This window comes from Filicampus tigris, chromosome 11 (genome assembly GCF_054856515.1).
Source record: "Filicampus tigris isolate MCC_2025a chromosome 11, RoL_Ftig_1.0, whole genome shotgun sequence".
Taxonomy (NCBI): Eukaryota; Metazoa; Chordata; class Actinopteri; order Syngnathiformes; family Syngnathidae; genus Filicampus; species Filicampus tigris.
In genome coordinates, this window is record NC_141227.1 from 6,682,141 (window position 1) to 6,705,000 (window position 22,860).

The 22,860-nt window shown below is 38.3% G+C and overlaps 1 protein-coding gene across 2 annotated transcripts in view; it reads left to right on the forward strand.

The window, feature by feature from the left end:
- The window catches only part of inpp5a (inositol polyphosphate-5-phosphatase A), a 166,941-nt gene that overhangs the window by 13,806 nt on the left and 130,275 nt on the right, over positions 1-22,860 (forward strand). For both annotated transcript variants that reach the window (XM_086045492.1, XM_086045491.1), the window contains exon 2: positions 13,750-13,791. In XM_086045492.1, coding sequence (XP_085901618.1) covers positions 13,750-13,791 — 42 coding nt within the window. The remainder of the gene's footprint in view (positions 1-13,749; positions 13,792-22,860) is intronic.

Here is a 22,860-nt window from a genome sequence, read left to right on the forward strand (position 1 = left end):
ACTACCATCACCATTCCCAAGAAGAATTTACCAATAATTTTTTGTTATAATGGAAATAATTTAATTTAATTCTCAAGATCATCAAGTCAACAGAAAACATGCTGTTCACATAGCTTCTAGAGACTGTTTTGTGCCATTTAATGGTAAGCAATTGAAACACTAAACTCTCCATTCTCTTTCTTTATATTATCCCGCTCCGTATTTGTAAATAAGTGTCTGACGCATGCAGAAAATGTGATGTCTGTGAAATAGCGTCGCACAGAGGCAATATTCCTTTCCCAGAGCAAACAGGATGCTGTGTGCATGAGTGACGTGAGATAAGAATAGACTACAGCAAAAAAAAGACCAATAAGTGGCATTAAAGGGTGATAGAATGGAGAAAATGGAAAGTTAGAGTAACCATAAAACACAAAGTCTCTACCACCGTACTTGAGTTAAAATGTCCTTCGTCGTACACATTTGAAGAATATGAAATAGTAACACAAACAGTAATAGTAGTCTGTTTATGTCATTCTTAGGGGCCTGAAAAGTCCGCTGAACTACTGTTAAGGATGATCGGGGTCACTTAAATTACTGTCCCGAAGAATATTTTTCTCAGTTAATGAATTATTTAATATCCTGCCTCGAGTAAACTTTATGCACTTTTCAGTCTTAAGTCATTGTTTAGCAAAACAGCTCATCAGAGAAAACAAGTTATTTCATTATGTTGTTGCATAAAATTATGTATTGTTAAAGCACAGTTGCAATATAATGTTAATTGAATTCTGTTAATGTTAATTGAATTTATTGCTGACTTTGTTCATGTTGATGACTGTCAGTAAGTTTTAATTAAAAAGACGCTTTCCACAACCTTTTGGATTGATGATTTGTTCCACCCCCCCCAAAAAAAGATACATTTTCACTGAACCCATAGTAATATCGTTCTCGTATCGTTGTTGAGATATCTGTCTTGAATATCGAGAGATGACATTTTTTTTCCATATTGCCCAGCCCTAGTTAATTGTCAGTCCCTCAAAATGGCTTCAGGCAATTTGAGCGCCGATCCTTTGAGCACATTTGAAGGTGGACATTCAATGACATTTTGCTTGGCAGAATTATTACCAGGCAGCATGTTGAAGGAAACCTGACAGCATTCTCACCTAAAGGACTAAAATAGTAATAATAATAGGTTGGGCTGATTTGTAATCCATTTCTTAAATAGTTATGAACTCGAATTAAAGGCAAGAACAACATGTCAGTCAGATGGTATGACAAACTGTCAGTGGTAATGTAGTACCACAAATATTTTTATGTGAAATCAATTGTTTGTACAGTTTGAAACTTGCTGCAAGGTTGTATCATTGTTGTCATAAAGTATTACTATTTGCTATGCTACTCGAATATCCCTCAAGCAAAGTTTGCTTCTTAAGTGTTTTGTCAATGCTTTTTGCTTGGAAGACGTCCAAGAACAATAATCCAGTGTTGCTTATTTATGAATACACATTTATGATGAGGATCTTTCTGTCTCTAGTCTATGTATTTGTTTTTATCCATGTGTATGTAGTCCTTACTACACCCCCGAATAATTCATGGGCTATTTTTGTCATTGTTGTGGAGTAGAATAATTGAGAATGTGCGACTTTTTTTTTTTTTTGTAATGTGATAAATGTTGCAATGTTTTTGGGCTTTTTTTTTTTTTTTTTTGCAAATGGGCTGTCACTTGTATAGCACTTTTCTACCTTTGGTACTCAAAGCGCTTCACACTGTGCCTCATCTACCTACTGCTGACGCAGCATCAGGAGCAAATGGTCAAAGACAACAAAGTCAAATAAAATGATGCACAATTCGCGCCACTTACATTCATCCTACATGACAACACATTTTACTACATTTCTTCTGTAGCAACACAACACATTTTGCTACATTTTCTTGTGTAGCAAAATGTTTTGGAAAGATAACGTGCTATGTGCACACAATAACACATTAAACGCCATGATAACTACACTTACACTCAACAAATATTAACACAACACAACACATAGCATGTATCTGTATTGGCAAAGTATGTCTTTCAGAATGTCCTCTTTTACCTGGTTGTACAATACTGGACTCGCTGTTTGGAAAATCCAAGTTTAATTAGGCAATTTGAACTGCCTAGCAAAAATCGTCGTAATAAAAAAAATAAACGTGAACCAGTTAACACATTAATTGTGTTCTCAGCATTATTGTCATATATTGTATATTTTAAAGTGTTTTTTTATTAATCAGACATACATCAGGCAGGCAAATACAGGCAGAAAACCTATGCTCTTCCACTTGATGGCAACTGTTGCTATTCATCCAACAGAATACGTCATACCTCCTTACAAATAGAAAGTCCCTCTAGTACATGTTTATCTTAGGTCTGTGACGATTGTTTTGAATAATTCAATTACAAAAAGAAGTTGAAGCAAACTCGATGCCTTGAAGCTTCACAATAATAATTTTTCCATATGCACCATTGTTGCTGCAGTGTCACATAGGAATAAGTTGGCTAGATGGCCCTGAGCCAGGATGAAAGTCTGCGTAAAAGACGGAGAATATCCAAAGTTTTAGATCATTTCACACAATTTAGTTTTGTCCATATTGGGTTAATATTGACCTTGGTTGTCTTTTTCCCCCAGGCAGACTGACAGAAATTCTTGTCAAAGAAATATCTCACTCGAGGACCTGCATAATACTAAGGTTCACTACTCATTCATTCATACAAAATACTGCACTTTTGTTTTTGTTGCCTTTTTTATGGCTCAAACCTTAAATGAACGTGTCAAATGGATTCAAGGTTAATCAATGAATTGTAGAGATTTAGATTTTAAAATTGGATGTTTTGGAACTACAAGAAAATAGCAGTCCTGCATGACAAGATTCAGCATGGGCGGGGTCCTGCTATCGACATGCTAAATTGATAGTGTCTGCTAAAAAAAAAAAAGGAAGTAAAACTTAGTTTAAAATGTATCTGTGTAGATTTGCAGTCATCCTGGTTATATTAATCCACAAAAGTTGAAACAAGACAATTGGACATTTTACCTTTAGTCCTAAAGGCTTCTTCAGCTCTAAATTTAATTTATGAAGCTCCCTCATTCACGTTTCTGGTATTTATGTATTTTGTTATGGAAACTACCCTGATGGGTGGTGACTAATTTGAAATACCGGTATATAGTTTTAAATACAATTTTGTTTAGTTTGATACTTTGAGCCCACAATGTAGTATGTATGCAATATCTTTTTTTAAGGGCATCAGTTCAGTTGTCAGTAAGCACTCATGTTGATATGATTGCCGGTGTGAAAGTGATAAATGATCGTCGTCATTATCAATCACCACCAATTATTATTATTTTTATTAATTTTATGGAAATTCTGCAAGCAATGGTACTGCGAGCAAAGCAAGCAGCCTTTACTCTCCTGCATACTTGTCGTACCATTTTATTGTTTATTACTCTGATGTTTCTTTGCCTGCAAGAATTCAGCCCACACTGTTTGATGTATCCATACAAATGAGGTATCGAAAGATGCGTCTCGGCCCGACTCAGCTCAGAATTTTTTATTTTCTGAATTCCGTGTTACCCTGGCGACGCAATTTCCCAAAAAACACAGAAAAAATTCCTTTTCTGATGAATGGAGAGCCGTGTCAAAATCCACAACAAATGTACCCTTTTCCAAGTCGCACTCCGGGCGCATACAGTAAACCGAGAGACAGCTCGGTGTCAACATTTGCGTCTAAAAATATTTGCTTGTCCCCCTGTGCGTGCTTGAAGAGAATGAGAATGAGTGAAGTTAGAGTGCGAGCTATCAGAAAATTCTTTCTAAGGATCTCAGATTAACTCATTACCGTGGTCACAAGATTTCCTCAAGTCGCATCATATTTGCACATTTCATAGTCACAAGCGTCGTCTTTCAGAAAAACACCCTTTTTTGTCGGAAAAACTTTATTTATTACCTTTTATTTGACTTCAAGTAAGTCTAATTAGCCCTAAAACAGCTCCATTGACCACAATGTTAATTTTACCGCCTTCTTCTGAAATATTTTTTATATTTACTCCATTTTAAACCGGCTCTAATTCTGTATTTTTTTTTTATTTATCTGAGTAAAAAAAAAAAAAATAGAACATGCTCAGTTGCTCACATTCCCCAAACCCTTGCTGTTCTACCAAGCCCTTTGTGGAACCAGTATCTTTAACCGTTAAGTCGTGAGAGCATTTTGTTCCAGGTGTGCATGTTCTTCCTTAGAGCTCAGTTGAAAACCATTGCAACAGACAGGTGCAGGAAATTAACATCTGCCTTTAGTGGCGGCACAAGACTTTAATCCTTGCGGTGGCTAGGGTGCCCACGGAGTGGCCAAAGCTATCTCAAAAATGTCATTTTTATTAATTTTTTTTAACCTGTAACTCCCACATTTTTCGACCCATTCTAATCATTCCAACTTTAAACTGTTCAGCACATGAATGTGGCTTTCAACCTTGCTAGAGTTTGCAATCCCATTTCAAATTTCTGTGGGAATTTTGTAGTTATTATTATTATTATTATTGTGCCATTTGATGATAATTACAAAATATGGAGCCATGAGGTAAGAAGTGAAAAGAATTATTTTATTTAGTCAAATTCTTCCTCAGCCGCACTTTTTGTATTTTTGCGTTCAAAGGGTTGCATTCTTGATTGACTTGTGACTGCAGAGGCGTTGCTGGAGATCACATTGGAATAGCTTCTGTGCATCAAAAAAGAAGTATGATGTGTCTGTTGAGTAACACATGGCAGAGGTGTGAGTGGGAGAGCTCAAACTAGTCAGATACTACAGATCACTTGCAAAAGCGCCTTTGAATCCTGCTGTCTATTGCACAACATGAACATTTTCTTGACAGATTTTTACCTCGAGATGTGATCGCATTCTAAACATTTTGGCCTCACAAATTAACTCTGCTGTACCTTCAACAACAGATATTGGCCAATTCACTGCATAAGTTATGTCAACTTTTGAATTGTGAGTTTGCCACAGTACGAGGGTTTCGACCCGCACAGCGTTGTTGTGGCTGTTGTAATTTCCTGTATTCTGATGACACTTAATTTACACAAATCCCAACTGATTACATTGTTGATTCACACTGAAAAGGGTGAAGGAGCATTTGTGCGAGCTGATTTACTGACACATTGACTTTACTCCACTTACACAACATTCTTTTGCTGAGCATTTTGCACAATCTTTCTTTTATTTTATGGTGTAAAGAGAGTGAGTGAGCGCATAATCACAATTTCTCAATGTATTGCAACTCAAAGGACTTCTTTTTTTTTCCCACAGACTCAACACTCTAAGATTTGGAAATAATACTGACATATCAAAGACAGGAAAGGCGCTAGTGGGGCAAGTGTTCCACAGTAAATGACTGAATGGGTCCATTCCCATTTCTCTGATCGAATCTACTGTCCATTGTGATGGCTTTGATGTCACCATTACCTGACAAACCAAATGTCTATATACTATATGACTAAAAAAACTAAAAAATGCCATTATGCAAGCACACAATTGGCATGGTACTATCAAGATTGGAGGATTAGCCTTTCTGCAAGGAAGCATGCCCTATCATATCAGACGAGATGGCACGGGGCAGAGAATTATTGATTTTAGCAATAAAAACTAAGCGTGATTCAAAAAGAAGTGAGGCTGCAAAATGTGTTCATCAATGCTAATGGACAGCCAGACTATTACGTGCAACTTTTGCCCAGTATCTGGCAATCCCCTTCGCCTGTTGTTAAACTCAGTAGTTAGCTAACTTTATCTTGATATGATACAAAGTACAGAGATGACATTTAAACATCTATTTTCAAGCCACACGACTGTTATGTCATAGTGCAGTGCTAAAAGAAGTACACAAATGATAATAATAAATGTAAATTGGTTGAGAACAGCAGAATAATCAAAGTACTAATGCTGGTAGAAATGAGGTAGATTTAAGTTAAAAACAGTACATTCAATAAATCTTGAATAGAGTAAAAACTAGACATGGAATAAATATTTTAAAATTAAGTAATATTGCGTTAAACAGTACATGGAATTAATGGTTTTGAAAATAAGTTAATTTAAGTTAAAAACAATAAATGTACGTAATACATACAGTATGGGTTTAAAATGTAATGAAGGCAATTTAATGTAAACCACTTCATGATACTTTTAATGCAACAAGGAAAATATTTCATCCAAAGAGCAAATTATTTTGTTTTGATATTATGTGACCAGACAGATTTTGATGTCAGTTTTTTTTAATTTTTTAATATTTAGAAAAAAACAAGCAGGAGTCGTTTGTAGTATAAAACGTTTTGATTGACACTGTGATTTAAACCTCCGTGATCATTATTGAAGTGATATCGAAGTGCCGTGCATTATCTTGCAATGTATTCTGTACATAATGTATGCTATAAAAATTGGCCAATATCATAATTTGATATTATTGGACTTCTCGCTTTATGAAAACGCACGGCTACATTAAAACATTGACATGACATAAGATAACATGTTACTTGGTTTGCCCAATACAAAGAGATTTAGGACTTGCTCATCGAGACTGGAAAGTTAAGACTTGCAACTTAACGTACTTGTGACTTGCACATATGTGACGCGATCCCATCTCTGGCTAAGAGGTCTTCATAACTGAGATGAGGGGGCTAAAAATGGCATCTTTCAGGGGTATGAGACATTTCTTGACAAATTGTCAAAGGCAACCATGCTTTTGGACATGTGCACAAAGCAACAGTCAGGAATTAGTAATATTTTTTTCACATTTTAAATCCAGTTAATAACAGGTTAGTAATGTGTAGTACATTGTTTTTGTTATGTAGAAAGGCACTTTCAAGGTCCTCTGCCGTACCTTCGTACATTATCCTCCACAAGGATAACATTTCCCAGGAGCTTATCACATCTATGATCCCTGCAGATTTGTTGAAATGAGTTGTAATGAGCCTCTTAAGGCCATTGCATGCTGCGCGATGCATCGAAATCCGACTGGGACTGGCGCATCACAGGAAATGACAGTTGGCCACTCGCCCCCGTACATCGAGAGATTTGGCATAAAGACTCCTTGTGAGCTGTGTGAGCCTTCATCACGTTCTGAGCCTCCTCATACAACTGGTTGTACCGTACCATTTTTTTTTCTTCAATCCCTGCATACTGCGCGGCTGTTGAGTGGAGTTGTGCCGAATTGCTCATTGCCCTAAGAGGTTGTGTTGCATTGAACACTGAGGGGAGACACTTCCACCATAGAGAAACTTTTGGGTAGAGATTTTTCTTACTAGGGTGATTTACCTCCAAAAATGCCTTGCAAAAAACACCCCTAAAACACTTCTCTTAACGATTTCAAAAAGAGAATACTGAACGGCAGAATATAAAGGCAGACAGCCAAGCCTCTTCACATTCAAATGCTTCAGTTAACGATAACATAATAAAATAATGCCAGCCTTCTGATTTATGTTGATATGTTAACAGTACGTCAGCCCAGCAGTTGAAAACGACCAAAGTTAAGGTTACAAATGCTAAGTCGAGATAGATGATGTCACGATATGGACCTCACGATAGGTTAATTATCACAACATCGGGGAGAGCTTGGCAAGATCTAAAAAGCTCAAAATAATTAAAAAAAAAATGAGCTCATTTAAAAAAAAACATCACAATATTCTGTTTTTGCACATAATAACAGCATTCACAAAGAAATAGGCTTGGACAGTAATGAATCAAATTATGCACTAATTGATGCATGTGCAGAATGCACTAATAAACTAACCACCAGAGGGTGCTGGAACTGCACAAATAGAAAGCAGCTTGATCTTTTGAACAGATTTGCTGCTATTAATATCGTGACATGAGGACGACAATATATCGTGGGAATTTTAATATTGTGATATGACGTTATTGCCTATATTGGGACATATGACCAGTATTCAGGCATTTACGTCTCAATCCTTCAATCTTTCAATTGGTCCGTTTGGTCCGTTTTGTCGGTACCGTACAGTATCAGTCAGTTACTCCAAACTTGACTTTTAAGTTCAAATTGTTCCAGGTGCATCATTTTTTTAAAAACATATTTTCCTGTGTTTCAATTTCTACAGTTGCCTCTTAATGAAACTTCAAAAAACTTTTCACACCAACCAATTAGTGTATTCCTGAAGTATTTCTTCAGCTGGCCTCCTTCTTTAATTTGCCCCATCAGTCAGTGTCCACCAATCTTGGCTGGGTATTTTTAGGCAGCTGCCTACTCCTCTGAAAGCAAATGACCTTGTTTCAAAAATTCGGTTAACATTCTCGACATGCACAAGAGTTGCACCTCTTGGAAGTGTTTGTCTCATTCCTAACCCTAGTGCTGTTGTAAATGAAATTAAACATTACGTCATTAATAATTAAGGCACATGTGTGGAGTTGATGTTTTATTAATTGTGTCTTGATTGAAGCATTTATGGCAATTTGAGGTCTAGTACCTTGAGGCAACCAGTAGAGGTGCTTTTGATTAGTACTTTGCAGTCTAAAGAACCGAACTATGGCGGTTGAGCGACATCGCTATGGCAGCACCTATGGGCACCATTTCATCAATACAACACTGGCATTTATGCAATTCAGAGAGGTTATATAAGCACTATAAAATATATTCTGTTGGAGTTAATCATCTCTGTTGTAGTTGATTCGAAAGGTGTTTGTGTCAGGCTTTGTCCGGGCCAGTAAAGTTCTTCCACATCAAACTCGTCGTGCCATATCAAGAGGAATGAAGCCAACTTGAAGTTGAGTTACAGAGGCTCAGAAGTATTGGCAAATGAAAATGCAGCTTCAAATCATATTCCTATAATTGCATTACATTCGTAAAATGACACAAATCTGAGTATGTTGTTTCTTTTCATGTTTCTTGAAGGGTATTACAAAAGGATATGGGACATAGTTGACATAAAAAGATGGGAAGTATGTGGAAAAAAAAACTTGTTCCCATCAGATTTGCTATGGGCATCCGGAACAGGACAGTTCTTTGACGTAATTTCATACCGATCCAAATTTAGTTGGCCTTCTTTAATACGTACTGTAATTGGGTCAGGGAATGCTTCATACCTATAAAGTATAAAGGCCGAACTGAGTAAGTTAAAAGGCAAGGTTTCAGCTAGTCATCACAAGAGGGTTTTTGTCGTCAATGTTCTACATTAATGGCCACATTATGCCGCCGCCCCTGTGTGACCTATATCTTTGCTACTGTAACAATGAAAATTTCCCCACTGTGGGATCAATAAAGGCATTCTTATCTTCTTATCTTATCTTATCTGTCATCACAAATATTCCAACTTTTCCCATTCGACTAGTGTGCTCTTTGAGAAAGGAAGCAGTGGATGCCATTCTGTAGCTTGTGAGTTAAACCTTGTAAAACCTATCTTCGATCAGGACGCAGAGGAGAAATTATGATCTTCACAGGGCAGAAGGTGAGAATGCAAGGCACCCCTTTCAGTAAGGATCTGTCATGTGACAGATGTCCTTGCCGCTTCTGTGATTGGTCAAATTGGCAGAGGAAGAGAAGAAACATTTTTCTATAGGTAACTGTCTTTTCTCTACGCTGCCATTAGGGACGCACATTTTATGTGATTTCTGGTGCGACTCGGAAGCAATAAGATTGTGGAATAAATATTTTTGATGGAAAATCTTTATACCCCTATTAAGGTAGTAAAATGTGCACAGAAAGCACCGTTCATTTCACATCAATGATATGCATGAACGACAATAATTTAACGCTTAAGGTTGCATGCAAAGAAAGTATTTTTAGTTGGAAATTTGAAAACATATTTCCTTGAGTCTCTTATTATGAAGCTCATTTGGTGGTAATGAGTGAATTTACAAAAATTCATACAGCATCTGGGTCCAGACTGTGTTGTAAGTAGGCCATTAAGTTAGGAACATGACTCGAGAGGGACGGAGGAGGTGGAGAAAAGTAGGTGACTGAGGGTGCCAGAGGAGGAAGTGGAGGTGTACATCTTGGGATGGTATGAGTTTATTTTTACCTCTCAGCCTGTAGCCTCACTCTCTAATTAACTGCAAATTACATCCTGATAAGCTGCGGGTGGTGCAAAGTGCCATGGGTACACATATAACTCTCCAAGGACAAGTGTCACTCAATGCCTTTTCTATTACACTGACTTGCTCTCCAGGGCCTGGGCCTCAAGCTGCCTACTGGCCTTCCTCTGAGCCTTCCTGGCAAGGTCAACATCTGTTCCTCAGAATGATGGCCCACCAAAGCTGGGTCAGCCTACATCTGAGCATGCTGGAAAGTGCTGGAAAATTGGTTCATGCTTCAATAGCTTTTTTTTTTTTTCCACGCTTGACTTCATGTGGACTTGATCTATCATGCTGTATAGTCCACAGATGCTCTAGGACACTTTTAAGCCTCACACTATAGTCATCCTCTGAGTTGCATTTTGGATTCTTGCAAGGTGTGTTATGAATTTGCAGAAATATTGTTATATCCGCAAACATTTGGAAACAGAGTGCACTTAAAAAAAAAAAAAAAGACATGATAAATCAATTGAAACCTGCTTGAAATATGATGCTGCTTACCGTAAGCAAAAATCAACAACCAAAAAGCTATCTGCATGCACCATACCGTTAACGAGTACTGACATGCATCCGTGTGATATTCGAAGGCACTTTACAAGTGAAAGCAGTTGTGATCTGGTAATTCTGGTGACCATTTTCTTGTTTTAACATTTTTATGACTGTGTCTCTGTCTTCGTTTTGCCCTGTATTTCTCTTGCTCTGCTCATGTGACTAATGACAAGGTCCAGTGCTCATGTCCTTATATAGACCTACAGTATGTGCTGTCGGATCAGGCTGAAGCTGGGTTGATGGTGCATGCACAGCACACACAAACAGATTTGCTAAGTCTGTAGATACTACCCCTGAAAATGTCAATATTTTAGGAATACGATGTGAAGCTGCATTTACTAAGGTAGAGCTTGCCTGTGTTATGTTCGGTTTTACCCTTGAATAGAGACGGGAGTCTCTCGGCACCTCATGATCCAATCTGATTAATTTTAATTTTAATTTTAACATTTTTTGTTGAATGTATGCTTATTAAATCAATGCAGTAGGGTTGGGGTACTGTTGTTGTGATATGGCATGGCCCTATTACTTATTTGCACTTGCAAATTTATGGTCCTGATTGACCATTCAACAGGCACTGCACGTATGTATTTCTGTGTTCAATTTCTTCCATTGCACCAGCACTACGTTATTTAATAATTCAGTGATTGAAATGTATTAATCCATATTTAGATCTGCATCATGACCCTGAAAGAATTGATTATTTTTCCCACCTCTACTCCCCACATTCATATTCTGCTCTATAGCCCTTCTTAAGGCTGGTTGTAAGTATCAAAAAAAGCTGCAAACCAGGGAAAAAAAGAAATGCACATACTTGAGATCCAGTGATTCGTGCTGAATTGATCCGGTTTCATGTGACATTCTGATGTCTTGCGTCATCCACGGCGGTGCACTTCAAAGGTGGCACCAAATAGCAATCCGCACACCTAAAATGATCATTCGGGTTTGATGACTTGCCATCTTGCGTCATGCTCATACTTGTTTCAGTATTAAGTTTGTGCCACTGACAGGCATAGTTTGATCATTCTACTACTCAAGGGGCATTTGACATAATACACTACGGTGTGCTTTTCAAGATATCTTGGAAACCTAACTAAAACTGTTGTTGTCCTCATCATTAACTCGAATATAGCTTGACAGGTTGATCCTGTTTAATTTGACATGCACATATGTACTCAGTGTACATTTTGTAAGTTTCAAAATATCTTTGTTACAAACATCAACTGTAACATCAAGAATCAACCTTTTTTTTTTTTACTATTATCCTCATTTATTTTTAGTATTATTTAAGATGGATTCACTTTAACTTAAGTAGGTGCAGTACAATACAAGACACCTGTTTAGATTTGTTCTCATCCAGGTTGGGATGGTTGAACCTATTTGTTAAGAATTTCAACTTTTATCCAATCAGCCAATTACTACATCTCTATGCAAGCCAGTCACTTAGCAAACAACATGAACACAAGTACTGCAGTTAAATTTGGCGACTTCTCCACCTAACAGTAAAAACTGAAGAAGGTCTTTTGGATGAAGTGGTAAACCTCTTATTTTAATTATTTAGTTTTTGCTTAGGACCTGGGAGAAAATACAGCTGTGTATCCTGTCAGAACATTAGAATGTTGAGCACTTGAGCACATTGGTTTGTTGACACAAGCAAATAATCAACAGTTAAACTGAACTCGTTTCTATGATCTGGCATACTGTATCTTTGGTGTGCATTATACTGGAATATCGACATTAAGGATAGTTCCTTGGCTCTGAAAGGACATGTTTGAAATCTGATTGGTTGAAGGAAACAGTCTCATTGCTTATATGTTTTTTTAGTTAAATTGGTAAGTACTTCTGATTCCGAAGAAACTAGTCGGATTAAATTGACATGGCAAAGCAGTGAGGCTGAAATCTGATTTGACAAACATTTCATTAATATATAAGTACTGGATGCAATGCAGCCAAGGAAAATGTTATGGAATGAAGAGAATAGACAGTTGGATATCAATTATTACAGTTTCATAGAACACGGCCACTGAGTCCAAGCACGTGGCCACTACCTTGTTAACTGTTATAGTTAGCAAGAGAGCATAGACATGCCTACACGCACACATAAACGCACGCATGCATGTATACACAACTGCCGCTCGTCAGAGCTAGTTATCGACAGAGGGAGAACTCTCCTTAAATGGTACAGTAGACAGCCCATGGCCCTGTCTCTTTTCCCGTAGCACAGTGGAAATGAAGTCCAGTTCTCAGAATAGCCTTTTAAAGTGGAGGAGAGAGGGGATGGAACTGATACAAGCATAGCAAAATAAGGTAAAATAGATGGCAGGAGGAGGCTTGATGGCTTAACTTGAGTAGTGACCATGAACGATGTCAGTAACTGCACATCTTGTGTTGCTTTTTTTCCACACTTTGCACCAACAAATTTGTTTCCTGTCAAAAGCGGTCCTACACAAATAGAATGGAAAAAAAAATCTTTAGATTGAGCCCTTGGCTTTTTATTACACTTTTCATCCTGCTTCGTTTTTCCCAATTAGAAAATAGCAGAGCTGGGCACTTGACCCTTTTTTGCCCGTCTGGCCGCGACCCTCCACCCTTGACCTGGGTACCCTTCCGGCCGCGACCCCCCGGCCATATTCATAAACATTGTCGGCCCCCGCCCCATTCCGCCCCCCCAAAAGATTTTTAAAAAAAATAACGTACATGATGCCCGTGCGGGAGAGATGCTAACTGAAGAGGTTTATTTAAAGTCAATTAGCTGGCTAACTTAATATTCAAACCCACTGTGGACACGCTTCAAACGCACCACTTACTCACATACTTACCCAGCTGCGTGTACTAATTCCAGTTCCATTGCAAGCCCTGGGGTTGGTTTTGTCGTATTTTATAATTATTTGGGTCCAACAGACAACAAGTCTGCAAGCATTCAACAAGTTACTTATTTTCCACACTTCCCCTCCTTCACCCTTCCCGGCCTTCAAAATAAAAGCATGCCAGCAAATCACTACACAGCAGTTTTGCTACGGCGGATTTCCGGAAGTAGGAAAGTGCATGATGTGCCTAAAATAGCTAACGTCAGTGCGTGGATGGTGGTATTTTCAACTTGAGTAACGGTTTGTTTCTTGTCCTTGCAGCCTGAAAATCTACAGAAAACATGGCTGAGGGAGTTTTACCAGGTACGTATGTCGGGCCTTGACCATGTTAGCATTTGTCTAACAAAAAAATTATGTTTAGGTTTGGCATGGAACAATTAACTGCTTCTGAAATATTTAGCCTCAGTTATACACCCTGTTTAAGATAGCTCTGTGTACATAATGGTGTAATGATATAATTCCATACAATTTCAAAGGGGTGCAACATATCTGGTAATTTTCCATGTGAAGTTAAGATGGGGAATTTTGGAAATAATAAGCATAAATGTAAACATCTCGGTTTGTCATAAGAAATACATCGTGACTTTCACCACAAATTAAAGGCCCCAACCCATACAACTTTGAGTTGAGCTTTGTTGGGAGTAGAGGTGGGCGATACATATCGTTATCGATATCATCGTCAATCTTGCTTTCACGATGTGTAATTTTACATTATCGAGTATTAATACTGCCTCGAAAAGCGAGTTGCCGACAGCCGCAAAGTATGAGGAAATGCTGAAAAATCAGTGTGCATTGACGGCAGAGGAGGAGGAAGTGATAATCATTCGCCGAATCAGCGGGCAGAACCCGGTCACGTGACTCGGTCTGTTCTACAGCGGAGCTGTTTCCTCCTCATTTCATGGAGGAGTGTCGAGCGAGGATTCAGAGCGAGGCGCGAGTCCACGCCGTTTGTAGTCTGTAAATGGTTTGGAGTTGACAAGACTGACGTCGATGGGAATAACATTGTTAGATGTGCCAAAACGATCACCGTTAAGAGCAATTCTGTTGCACCACGAGCCATATGGATTACGAGGAAAACTTGGCGACCGCGCAAGCACGCTAAACAAAATCTTAAACACACACACACACACACACACACTCAGAAAACAGTCGCCGAGACGAACCAACAAATATAAACGCATGCACGCACTCATGCACGCACACGCACACACTGAGTACTTTAGCGAGCAAGTCAAACGTGACATCCTGGATGATCGGTTAACATTCAGTTTACACGCTTGTAGTCCGCATCATTCATAACTAGCCTGTACTCCCGAGACATGTTGCACAAACTACGACGGTTTTGTATTGCGACGCCAGCATACACCCAAACATGAATAAAGTCACAAGTCTACATATCACAGCCATGAATGAGTGGGAACATGCCCTTTTCGGTAAATTGCAGTTTTGTTATTCAACTTTATTCTGAATACGTTGGCCAATGTATGAGAATGGGTGTTGTCATGACGACATCATTTTTTCTCTCGCTGGGTGACACTTCATCACATGTCACATACCAAATACATTTTTTCTCATTCTGATTGCTGTAGTTAACGCCTTTTTCTCATTCTGATTGCTCTAGTAGTTGGCAGTGGTACACCAGAACTTACTGCAGCTCAAAATGTCATATCATTATGGAATAACAGCAGAGACATTTAAATGACATAAATATTCCCCAAAATCAATGTAAGTCTATACATCATTTTTTGTTTTTTATTGTTAAATATTGTCGTAGAATATCATTGTTTTGCAGAAGCTGTATTTAGCAATTTAAAAGAGATGTTGTTCACAAACGCTGTCTATCCACAATCGGTCTGTGATTCACGTGCAGATTTAAAATATTTTTTGAAGAGTATCGTCAAATTATCGTTATCGAGTTTTAAAAAAAAATATTGAGATTTTTTTTTTTTCACCCACCCCTATTTGGGAGTAAAGGTAGGACATATGCTCCTGTTAAGAAAAGGTAATGAAACATGTTTTAATGACACACACCTGCATATAGCTAGATATTTAAAATATTTAAAAGGTCACATTATGATCCAATATGTTTTCCAAAATTTCAAACAGTTCCCAGGAGTCTTTATAACATGTCTGTGATACCCCAAGGATCAAGAATTATGACTATAATGCACCGAACACCCTCAGTTTTGATTCTGTCTAAAATTGCCCTGTTGTGTTGTGGGAACAGTCCTCTCTCTTTCACAATGACTTTGTCACAGACACATTTTTTATAAATAGGCAACTCACAAAAGGTGTATTTGGTTGTGTTATTCACACTGAATAGGTGAGCAGGCCCTCCAGAAATGCTATTGTGCAGTATGTAAGCGAATTTTCCATTATTATCTGCTTTGACACCGCATTTAATGAATTATTAGTCAGCAAGAAGAGTTCATGCTCAGTCATGTTCATATCATACCACATTATACGCATACAAGCTTTTGACTAACCATAACTCTTTCCACTCGAGTTACGGATGCGAGACAAATTGAAATCTAGCATCTCACAATGTACATTGGATGTAAAAAGTCTACACACGCCTGTTCAATTGACCATTCTTTTGTGATATAGAAAAATGAGACCAATATAATCATTTAAAAACCTTTTCTACCATTTCAAGTCATCTATAACCTGCAAAATTCAATTAAAAAAATCTTCGAGAGTGGAATAAAAAAAAAGGTGATATAATATGATTGTAAAAGTGTTTGTACCCTCGTACAACTGTGACGTGGCTGTGATCGAATTCAACACTTCACATTCAAACTCATGTTAAATGGGAGTCAGTGCTCCCCTGCCACCATTTAACCCATTAAAGCCTAAAGCGCCTGACTCAACAGCTCCCCAAACCTAAAGTCGTCTTTGGAATTACCCTTAAAGACCTGAAGTTTTTCCACTAATTCAACACCTACAAAATAATTAATATCTCAGCCATGTAGCAGATAGAACATTTCCAAAAGAATTTGAGAGCTTAGACATGTGGCTTTCACACAGGCCCGAGTTTATTCATCTTTACCGTTTCAATCGAAGATGTAAAAATAAAGTGTCAGTGCAGAGAAGCACTATTTTTAATTTTAAAAAATCGAGTGGTAATTACCATCCTCTATTCTGTCACAAAGACGTCAATATTGTCATTGTCTACAAAACATAGATCTTAACCATATATCACGTTCGACTGTTTCTACTGGTTCAAAGTCCACAAGCCCATCGTCTATATCACTGCTGCTACTCATTTCAGAGCTCCCGCGATCGACAATGTCCGCCATTATGACTTGAAAGAATTCCAGAACATCCTCCGTGCGCTCATGACACCGTCACGTGTATATTCTGATGCATTTCATTAGTTAAGAGACCGAGAATTGGATAAAAAGAAAATGACGTATACGCTCTCCAGGCTTTAAGGGTAGAAAGACGCAACAGCATTCCCGGCTCTAGTGGTGGGAACACGGTTATGCGCTCCCGGCCTTAATGGATTAAAGTGCCTTTGATTAACCCCAAATAAATGTCAAATGTTCTAGTATACAGTTTCTGACTTTATTTTGCTTTCTATGAGAAGAATGGGGGTTTTATGCGACCACTGACTGCTATTCCAAACTGTTCATAATTTGTTCCACTTTGCCTAAGGCCCTAGTTCCAGATGAAGAAAAAACAGCCCAAACCTGGGACACTGCCACAACACTGCTTCGCTGTAGGTATTGTGTTCTTTTGGTGATGATCATGGTGGTGTTTGCTTCAATCGTACCTTTTTGAATTACAGCCAAAACGGTCAACCTTGGTTATATTGAACCATAAAAACACATTTTCCCACAAGTGTTTGGGAGCTTTTGTTATAGTTCGATGAAACCAACCAGTGGAGCGTGCGGGTGGTAGCATCATGCTTTGGGGCTGTTTTTCTTCATCTGGAAACTCAGGCCTTAGCACAAAACCTTCAGACTTCTGCTAGAAAGCAAAATAATGTCAGTAAAAGCCTACTAGAGCATATGGAATTCATTTGGGGTTAATCAGAGGTATTTTGAATAGTGGCAGGTGTGTGCTGACCCATTTAACATGAGATTAAGATTGCCATTATTTATCGTTGTCGTCATGTCACGATATTAATAGCAGCAAATCTGTTTAAAAGCCCAAGTTGTTTTCCATTTGTGCAGTTCCAGCACCCTCTGGTGGTTAGTTTATTAGTGCAGTTTAATTTGTTGCTTGAGCAGATTCTTTCCTAACAGTGCCTTTTAACACTGCAGCAACGTTGCTGATTAAAACAGAAGAGAACCAAGAGAAAATAAACAGTGCTTATCTTCATTTCGCTGCCGACTTCCGCTCCAGTTTGTCAGCTAATGTCCACCAGACTCCACCATCTATTGTTCTACTACATTCTTCATATGCACCTGTCTTGTTTTATGTTCATAAAGTCATCCAATCTAACACACAACGTGCTAAATCAACAATAGCATTTCATATTGAAACAACAGAACAGACGTAACATCAGCCAATCGGCTTGAAGTCCGGACAATACGGTGTGTGTGTATATATATATATATATATATGTGTATATATATCTATATATCTATATATAGATATATATACACATATATATATATATATATATATATATACACATATATATATATATATATATATATACACATATATATATATATATATATATATATATATATATACATATACGTGTATATATATATATATATATACATATACGTGTATATATATATATATATATATATACATATATATATATATATATATATATATATATATATATATATATATATATATATATATTAGGGATGAGATGAGTTCTCGTGCTACGAGATCTCGCGGGATTAGAACGCCACGAGATTTCTCGTCCCTGCACAGCACGAGATCTATTTTATTTTTTTGACGGTGTTTTGGAGTCCGGGTGAATATAGCAAATGTCCTAAAAGGAGCTGTCACCGAATGGGAACTTCCGAGGCCAAATCACGGAGTCGCTGTTGTGACACGCACGCACAGGCGCACGCATGCACACCCACGCACACACACCCACGCACCCCCCCCCCCCCCACACACACACACACACGCACACACACCCCCACACACACACCCACACACACACACACACAAACACAGACACTCACACAAAACTGGATATACTGTTTTTTGACCAAAGCTGTGTCTATGTAAACAGCATTGTGGAACAGTAGGGTTGCTATGCTGGAGGATTATTTGTCTGTGCCCAATAAAATCCAGTCACACTGATATGTTTCCATTATCAGTTTAAACACTTAACTTGTGCACCCAGAAGCTTCTGCGATTATTTTGGGGGCTTTCGTTTGGTTGTTTTGAACTTGTTTGCAAGACTTTAGTAGCTTCAACAACAAGCAACAGTTCGGTATGGTTATAGAATGTGGAAAACTAATTATATTGGACTTCTCAAGGGTTTAATGTAATTTCTCAGGAATAACAAATTTTTTTGCAAAAAAAAATAATCATATAAAACTGAGGAGGGGTATTCTAAATGGATACAAGTAAACTACCCAAATTTGTCATTGTATAGAAAATTCCAGTACCTAGGTGCTGTGAAAAACGTGTTCTCCATGATTCCAATATGTAGTGTAAAAACAAAACAAAAGTATATTCGGAGACAAATGCCATCCCCCAACCCTCAACATACACAATTTGAAATTCCTTAATGTCTCAGAAATGTCCACCTTTTTTCAGTTGTTGCATAATCATCCGCCATAACTCAAAAAAATAAATACAAAAAAAAATAGAGCCTGCACTTTTTCTTTAGTTGCTGTTCATTTATGTTTCCCCCAATTATATGTACAAGTTTGGATCGCAAACAAAACGTAGACCAAGGACGAGGTCCCCATTGGTTATGGTCTGACTCAGCTTGAACACACAATGCTTGATTGACGTCACTCTATTTTGCCTTAAGTGTATACTAAAATACCATCTCACATGTCCAAATATTGCCACAGGGAAATAATGTGTGTTAAAGCATATTGACACGGTTAGACAATGTTTCTGACTTTACTTTAACGAGGACTGCATAGTAGATCACAGATTAGTTCTGTTTTTGTCTTTTACACATCTCTGCAGGGTGGAGGGATTGCCTTTTCCAATACATGGAACATTCTCTTTACAATCATTACAGTAATCTTATATTGCTGACTGCATAGAATATATACATATATGCAGTAATTGTTACCTGTCAAGCTAGCTTCATCGTGTACTTTTCAGCGAAGGTACAGTACATGCCAACAACAGAGTTCATTTAATCGCTATCATGGAATGCAACTGTGTGGCTGTTTGTGCTTGTACTTTGCTATGCAAACAGTGCCTCGTCGAAGGTAACCAACTGAGAACAAAAACGCTTGTCGCAAAATAATTCACAAATGTTTAACATCAAGGGAAGTATTTGAAATGTGTCAAAAATTTTGACTTGTAGATCTTTGAATTTGTGACAGAATTCAGTATGCCCAGACTTTCTCCGTCTGTCCGTCCGGCCCGCCCTGTCTCTCGACCATGTAGGGAAAATAAGTACAGGCAATGCAATGTTTATCTTGTTTTTTCGCGAGGAGTTCAATGCCCGCAGGAGTTTGTTTGTGTCTCTTTATTTGTGCGGCGGCACCGAAACGCTAAGCGAAGCGCCACTTTTAACACAGCTGTATTTTTTCCCCACTCAAATACCAGTTCTTAAAAATGATTTTACCAAGTCATTTTTGCTGGCTAAAAATGCTTGGTACAATACGAGTATAGAGTATAAAATATCAAACTGACCAAATTTGCACATAAGGAGATTTCTAACAAACAATCCGTGTCCAAAACTGACGCTTGCAAATAAAAGACCTCCTTGTAATCACAGCAACTTGTGAGTCTTGAACAACCCAATGGCTGAGATTAGAGTATACAATTTATCAAATTTATTTATCAAAAAACACAAAAAACCAAAACACCTCATGTCGTGTATTATATTCTCTGAAAATGACAAGTAGCAAGCCGATTCCGAAGTAAAATGGAAAAAGCAGATGACGGGTAATTTGGCTGTTTCATGTACTTTGGATATTTTCATTTGCCGCATGTTGTATGAACCGGAAGGAAACCTGAACCTGAAGAGAGCGTTCGCCTGACTCGTGGGAACTTTACTTATTTCTATTGGGACTTAGGCATGTGCACACTTTAAAAAAATATAACAATGAATAAAAAAATAACTCGCTGAATTTTGGGGCAATTTCGATGCAGGCTGGTTTGTTGCAAACATCAAGTGGCTAGAGAACAAATCAGTGTTAATTGAAAATGTTTCTTTACTCAAAAATGTTGACTTTTAAGGATATAGTAAGTTGAAAAACAGTCTCCAGTAGATGCATAAGACTCACCAAAAAATTGGCCTCAATTCAATGAATGCAAGGCACTCCAGCTGATTAAAGATGGTGAGGTTCCCTCTAGTGGTTATTTGTTCGTATCTCTCTGGGAAAAACTACAAGACAGGACAGTCATAAAACATGTGTAATGTCAGAAAACTGAACAATCGTCACCAAAATTCATGTGGATATCTATACGTATGCCCACTTCAACCTCTGAAATTGTCGGAACGGTCACCCCAATATATTGAATTTTATAACCATAAATCAGATTCCTCATCGAAGCTTAGTGAGCACCTATAGAGAAGAAGATGTTTGGGGCGATCGTTCGAATGTTTGCAGCGGTTGAAGTGGGCATACGTAGAGAGGTCCACATACATTTTGATGTGACGTTCTGCTTACAAAGTCAGTGTATGCTTGCACTGGTTACACGTGTTACATTGTGGGGCAAGCTTACACATCTTAGAGGGAGGCATAACATCTCCTGTTTACATAGCGGGGGAGAGAGAGAGAATGCACGAGAAAAGCATAAAGAGAGAGAGTGAGGTGCGGCCTGGGTGATTCAGGCTGGCCTGCATGCCAGCTCTGTGCTGCTGCCGACTGACGTCATGGAAAAACGCATGACTCTGAACTTGTGCGTTGTGGCCGGGAAAAAACACTCAACTAAAATCAGCCATGTGAAGTAAATCATCATGGCCCATGCTTGCACAGTACACTTATTGTGTCCTCTGGCCAACCATCGACCTTCGAGTAACACGGTGTCTCTGATAACTGGATCTTTCCTGTTTTGCAAAAGAAATTGGGAGCTATTCACCATGCCTTTAACTTTCCCATGCAAGTGATTGAAGCAAAATGTTAGACACCGATCTCATTCCGATGTACGGTGCCGTCACAAACTATTTGCTCCATTTCTGATATTAGAATTAGCATATTATCATACATTAAGGTTTTCGAAAATCAAACACTTTTTAATATCCCACAAACCCGATTAACTATAAAATGCACTTTCTAAAGGATTTTGATCATTTCATTTTGTAAGAGGAACAACATCCAAACCTGTCCGACCCCATGTGTAAAAATATTTGCAGCCTAACTTAAATCAAACATTTGTGATGACTGGTTTTGAGTCTTTTGCATCGCTGTGGAGGAATTTGGTCCACTTATCTTCGCAAGATTATTTTAACTATTAACTATTAATTATTTCAGTCATATTGGAGGCTTTTCTGGCATGAATTGCCGATTTCATACCACAGCATATCAGTTGGATTTAAGTCTGGACTTTGACATGACCACTCCTTAAATTTTTCTTTCTTTTCTTTTGCCACTCTGAAATGGGGTTGCTGGTATAATTTGGGTCGTTGCCCTGATTTATAACCCATGAGCATTTGAGCTAGGAATGGGCCAATGTCAGATTCTGACGGTATGATAGTGGCAGGCGGTCAGTTTCAGACCCAGGCCTACCTGCAGTGTGTGTGACCTACTGTCATATCTCGAGAATAACACACACTCCAACATTATACCCCAACCATGTCATGATACTCTGCTTGCACTGATGACTCGAAGAAAAAAAATAACACCTCATATCGCTGATGGAATCGTTGACTTTTAAACTGCGGTATACATGGAAATTGTATCCATACGATCCAAAGTAGGTCCATACCTAGTAGAATTAATTGTTCCATTAATTAGAGCAAATCATCCAGAAGTATCAAAGCACCCCCAGACCATCACGCTGTGACATGCTGGCAAGGTGTTTAACTCTCAACATATTTTTTTTCTGTTAAGTGCTGTAAATTACACTTTTGTCTCTTCAGTCGACAGTATGTTTCTCAAAAAGTCCTGGAGGTCATCAAGACATTTCATGGCAAATTTGAGACAAGTCCTTTTTGTGTGTGTATGTGTGGAGCGGGGGTGTGCGGGGGTGCGTGTGTGCGTGTGTGTGTGTGTGTGTGTGTGTGTGTGTGTGTGTGTGTGGGTGTGT